Source organism: Lathyrus oleraceus, chromosome 3 (assembly GCF_024323335.1).
Source record: "Lathyrus oleraceus cultivar Zhongwan6 chromosome 3, CAAS_Psat_ZW6_1.0, whole genome shotgun sequence".
Taxonomy (NCBI): Eukaryota; Viridiplantae; Streptophyta; class Magnoliopsida; order Fabales; family Fabaceae; genus Lathyrus; species Lathyrus oleraceus.
The window spans coordinates 345,272,534-345,278,395 of record NC_066581.1 but is presented as its reverse complement, the minus strand read 5'-3'; the positions used below and the strand labels follow the sequence as shown (position 1 = coordinate 345,278,395).

The 5,862-nt window shown below is 36.4% G+C and overlaps 1 protein-coding gene across 2 annotated transcripts; it reads right to left on the bottom strand.

The window, feature by feature from the left end:
• Positions 1 to 3,919: 3,919 nt before the first annotated feature.
• LOC127127572 (uncharacterized) lies at positions 3,920 to 5,862 on the bottom strand. 2 transcript variants are annotated; one of them, XM_051056784.1, is made up of 4 exons: positions 5,569 to 5,862; positions 5,099 to 5,219; positions 4,286 to 4,975; positions 3,920 to 4,178 (listed from the first exon to the last, which is right to left on the bottom strand). In XM_051056784.1, exons 2-4 carry the CDS (start codon positions 5,189 to 5,191, stop codon positions 4,086 to 4,088), a joined length of 876 nt encoding a protein of 291 aa, XP_050912741.1. In that variant the 5' UTR covers positions 5,192 to 5,219; positions 5,569 to 5,862; the 3' UTR covers positions 3,920 to 4,085. The 2 variants fall into 2 exon arrangements, with proteins under 2 accessions (XP_050912741.1, XP_050912740.1); XM_051056783.1 differs by having other exon boundaries at positions 5,099 to 5,862.

Sequence of the window (5,862 nt, the reverse complement as noted above, 5' to 3'; positions counted from 1 at the left end):
TTTATTTATTGTAATTTAATAATGACTAAACACAAATTTAATAGTACGTATGACTCAATAAAAAATCTTGAAAAAACCAAACTTATTCAATCGCATTAGTTTGGTTTGGTCAGTTTCATTTACAAAAGTCAATCGAACCATATTTTTTCTGTTGCGATTCGGATGAATTTAGCGTCAAAATCGTCCAAACCGCATCGCAAACATTCCTGTATTTATTGGCTTGCTATGTCATCTGATTCTGTGCACGAGGGACATGAGAGTTGATGAGTTTAATTGCTTCTTCACTGACCAACAGAGATATGTCCATAGTCATATTGGAAGAAGCACCAGGAAAGTAAGGCAGATGTATCAGGGGGTTGTCCATAAAAAATTTCAAATGGAGTAGCATGAATGGATGTGATAGTTTTTGTATTGTACCACCATTCAACTAGGGAGAGCCACTTAGTCCACTGAGTTGGTTGGTCAGAACACATTCACCATGGAGTGTGCATATTTGCTAAGTATATCAAAAATGACTTGTTTTCTTGTAGAAGAAGGAAGCACCTCTTCAAAATCCATGCTAATATGAGTCCACACTTGGTTAGGGAAGGGTAAAGGTTGCAATAAACCAGGATAAACGGCAAGATCAAGTTCATTCTTTTGACAAATCGCAATTTTTGACAAACGTGATGATGTTCTTGGTCATGCCTTTCCAATAAAAAGAGATTTGACCCTACTAGTTGTCACATCTCTGCTTGAGTGACCTCCTACAACTAAGATGTGCAACCATTAAAGAATATATTCCTTGTTGGTAGGATTAGATCCAATAACTAGTTTGCCTTTTCTTCTCAATTCATCTCTGATTCGGGAGTATTTATCATGTGAATTTTGATTTTGTTGATGATTAGTGATAATGGTTTTGAGGTGGGGATCTTGTTGCCTAGCAAGTTGGATAGTTTCTACTAAACCAATACCTACATTGTTTAAAACCCAAGCCAATAGTTCAGCACCGTCTTTTGTTGATACTAGTGCATAAGCATCCATGTTAGAAGAACCCTTTTTATACTGAATATCAAAATCAAATCCTAGCAATTTAGCCACCAAAACCTGCTAAAATGGGGTATTTAACTTTTGATCACATGTATTTGATGCCCTTTTGATCTGTTTTAATAGTGAAAGGTGCATGTGCATGGTAAGAACTCTATTTCTGCACTATATAAACTATAGCTAGTAGTTCCTTTTTATAAACAGACATGACCCGTTTTTAGCTCCTAAAGATTTGCTGATATAAGAAATATGATGTTGATCTTGCATTAATACGATCCTAATGCCCTTACGTGATGCATCCGTCTCAACAGTGAATCGTTTGAAAAAGTTTGGTAAACTCAAAATTGAGCAGAAACAAGTGTTTGTTTCAATGCAATAAAAGATTTTGTAGCTTCCTGATTCGGGACAAAAAATATCTTTCTTTAGTAATTCAGTTAATGGCTTGGCCATTTTTCCAAAATCTCTTACAAACCTGCAGTAATAGCCAACTAAACCTAGAAAGCCTTTTACTGCTTGAAGTTTTTTGGTAATGGCCAAGAGGTAACAACAAGAGTTTTATGAGGATCAATAGATACTCCCTCCTTGGTGATAAAATTAGTTGGATATGACTATAATGATCTTCAAGACAATGGCTATAAACCAATAAATCATCAAAAAATATAGTAATGAATTTTTGGAGGAAATGCTTAAAAACCTGATTCATGAGAGCCTGAAATGAAGCCAAAGCATCTGTGAGCCCAAATGGCATCACTAGGTACTTGAAATGTCCACTATGATTTTGGAAAGTCGTTTTGTGTTGCTCCCCATGAGCCATAAGCAATTGGTGGAATTCTGATTGCATGTCCAACTTGGAGAAAATGGTAGAAGCATGTAATTCGTCCATAAAGTCCTCAATTAATGGAACTGGAAAACGGTCCTTCATAGTCAAATTATTGAGCCTGCAAAAATCAACTCAAAGTTGCCATGGCATGGACCATCCTTCTCGCGCACCAAGATCGTGGGTGAAGCAAACGGGTTGTTGCTATGCTACACAATGCCTTGGTCCAACATCTCCTGGACAATATTGTCAATCACATCCTTTTGCACCACTGAAAAACGGTAAGGTCGTAGATTAAAAGGTTATGTCCCCTCTTTCATTGGAATCATGTGATCAAAGCCATGACAAGTGGAAGGTGAAGCCGTAGGTTTATCAAAGATGTCATCATATTGGTTAATTAAGTGAGTAATGGAATCAGGTAAGGAACATGCTTGTTCAGCAATTTTCATGGCATGACAAGTAGGCATCTCAAAAGAGTAGGCTTCAGTGGTTGTAGAGAGAAAACATAGCTCAACACCCTTGTTAATCACCTGTGCAAAGGATTTGTTATTAATCAATTTGAACCTTGGAGTTTTTGCGCCTCTAAGAACAAATTTGCGGCGTTCATAGTAAATTTCATTTTGAGCTTATCAAAATCCCAAAGGATTGGTCATAAGGACTTCAACCATTGGATACCCAAAACGAGGTCACAACACACTAAGGGTAACAAGATCACATCAGCAGTAAACTAAGCTTGTTGCAATTTCCACTTGAATCCGACAGATAAACGCAGCTTCCAATTTGTGGCCTAAGCTTGAAGAATATAGATTCAGGAGAAATAAGATTTCGGGTCACAATACGTCTAAGGGGAGAATAGATTCTTAGAGAGCACTTATAGAAGACCTAAGCTTGTAGAAAAGTTTTCAACTATTTGTGCAGGGAAGAAAGAAGTATGCTTGAAGGTCCTTTCTTATATGAGGAAATAAAAGAAGTGGTTTAGCTAAGAGATGGAGATAAAATTCCAGGTTCAGATGTATTCAGTTTATGCTTTTCAAGGTTTGTTGGGATTTCGTTAAAGATGATGTGGCGAGTTTTGTCAATGTGTTTCATTTGAATAGCAAGCTTCATAAGGCAGTGACAACCTCTTTTCTGACCTTAATTCCTAAGGCAGATAACCCTCAAGGAATAGAGAAATTCAGGCCTATTTGTTTAGTAGGAAGTCATACATAATTATTAGTGGGTAAATTGAAGAGAGTTTTGGGAAAGTTGGTTTCCATCAATCAATCCACTTTTATACCTCAAAGACAGATCATGGATGGGGTTGTGCTGATTAATGAAGTAATAGACTTTGCCAAGAGATACAAGAAAGAGTGTTTATTGATGAAGGTAGATTTTACTCTAACACATAATAACTAGAATGGAATTCGGGAGTAAGTGACTTAAGGGGATGGAGTCCTTAATCTTTGCTAGTTCAATGTCGGTGCTGATTAATGGTAGTCCTACTAAAAACTTTCAAGTTAGAAGGGGGACATTTATCTTCATTTTTGTTCTTACTTGCTGCGGAAGGTTTGCCAGGGCTTCCACTTTATGAAGATGTCCATTTTGAACTTCTTCAATTTGCAGATGATACAATTCTCATTTGTGATGGGTCATGGAAAAATCTTTGGACGATCAAAGCTTTGTTGAGGGGATTTGAGTTAGCTTTCGGGTTGTGTGAATCTTTCCGAGAGCAAAAATTTTGGGTTCAACTTGAAGAAGGATTTCATGGATTCGGCTTCAACCTTTTTATCTTGTGATATATTGGTACAACACCGTTTGAGTTTTTGGGCATTTCTTCGGATCCAGAAGTCGAAGATGCGGTCATTTGGTGGAAAGACAGTTCTGATTTCACAGTCAAAAACAGTTTGCGTAGGATGACTGAGTTAAGGCAAGACAATGTTGGTCCGGATACTGAAACGCGACGGATGCTAGACTGTTTGTGGTCCTGTAAACTACCTAACAAAGTTCAAATTTTCGGGTGGAAGCTTTTGATTAACATGCTGCCAATGAAAGCTGATTTAGAAAAATTTACGTACCAATCAAATGCAGTTAATGAGGAGAGGAAAAGAAGCAAATATGTCATTCTAAACCCAGAAATCGGTACTCCAATACTTAAAGATCTTAACAATAATGCTATATATTGAATAACAACAACAATACAGAAATTCTAGCAATGTTGCCCATAACTAACTTTCCTTAAACAACAACACAATGTTCATCTTTCTCATTTCTCCTTCTTAACTTGGGTTAACAGGTGACGGAGACCATTTGTGAGTGCCGATGTTGAGTTTAAAGCTTCCTTAAATATGCTCAGACTCTGCAGGGACACAATAACGTGAGATACGTGATTGCAACATAATCAATTTCATAACAAATGAAGACTTCAAAAACAAGCACTAGATAGTTTTAACTTTTTATAATTACCTCTTTGATGCCAATGGTGACAACTTTTTCCTTCAAATCGTTAAGTGAAGTTTCGAAACGGTTAAGTAAAAATACTGATGAAACTGGAGACAGCAACGGCTCTACGACCAGATCATCCGTAACCATATACATTTCTGGTGTCTTGGTATAACTTCCAGGACGTTCCGTAGGCGGTATGGTAATGGTATTAACCAATTTCATTTTTACTAGATTTTGCACATCATTACAAACTTCATTACTTTTGAAAAGTGTGACTTCAGCTTTTCTTTGATTGGGAGTAGTATTACCATGAACATGACAATAATAATGCAGAACATTTAGCTCCATAAGCCTTTTCTTTGCTTCTAATATGATATACTTGTCTTCATTTAAATCGGCTATGCTCTTGCAAAATCCTTCAATACTACCCAAAGAATTATTACCTTCTAACTTGCGTAAAACCCCACCCAACGGAAATGTTAGAAATCGTATAATCAACTCTGCAAAATCCTGTCCCCCTTGAGCATACAATATAATATCATCTGATTTTCTTATAACTAGCTTCACTGTGATATCAATATAATCACCTCTAAAAATGTTATTAACATCACATGAGAAAATTATTGATCTGTCAATAAGAGGTTTCATTCCTAAAAACACATCGGTTAGAGGTGTCTTGGAAAATAACGAACACTTCAACAGATCCAATACCTACGGAATATATTAGTCCCAATCAATAAGAATCTCACACATGAATTAAAGGATAAAAGCTAAAAGAGGGGCAGAATAGAGCAATTACTAAGAAACAAAGAACACGGATTTAGAGAATAAAACCTTGTCCTTAGTGACATTGACAATCATTTCTTTGATTGAACTTGTGCTTCTTATTCCGAAGTTGTTGGTGAGATCAAAGATTGTGTAATCCATGGAGTGCGGCAACACAATTAAATCATCACTGATGACAAAACTTGTATTAGGCTTCACAAATCCAAAACAAATCTGAAACATGGAAGATGACAGGGAAACTAAACGGGATAAAGGATGCCCAAATTCACAATAATGATTTTTGGTGCCTAAGCTCAAATAACAACATTGATAATAAAACTCATCAAAACTGGAACAGATGAAGTACTTTGTGGGCACAGTATCATCAATGTTAATTTTGAGAGTATTGTAATACTCTTCCGATGAGTTATAACTAGTCAACAAGCCAAGATTTTGCACACTTTGATTGAGAGAGTTGAGACAACCAATTGTAATTGGACCTATTTCTGAGTCTTTCTGAACAAGTTTTGCAACGGTACCTAATGGAAATGTTAAGAAGCTGCAGAGAATGTCCACAAAATCTTTATCTGCTTCAGCAAATACAACTTTGTTAGTATCTGTGTTTACCAGAATCTTCAAAGACATTGTTTGCTCCTTAGTTTGAAATTGAAAAACAGCCATGATCACAGCCATCAGACGAAAAATCAAACGGTAAACGAAGGAAAGAACCATGATCGAGTTGCAAATTTAGGTCAAATGTAAAGGTCTAAACCAATTATAAAGGTCTAAACCAAGGGGGACAAGATTTTGCAAACTTAATACTTGTCAGAACA

Coding starts and splice junctions, on each gene's coding strand:
- LOC127127572 (XM_051056783.1), bottom strand. CDS start 5,761: ATGGTTCTTTCCTTCGTTTACCGTTTGATTTTTCGTCTGATGGCTGTG. Junction 4,976..5,098: donor TCAATGTCACTAAGGACAAG/GTTTTATTCTCT, acceptor TATATTCCGTAG/GTATTGGATCTGTTGAAGTG. Junction 4,179..4,285: donor TCACCATTGGCATCAAAGAG/GTAATTATAAAA, acceptor GTGTCCCTGCAG/AGTCTGAGCATATTTAAGGA.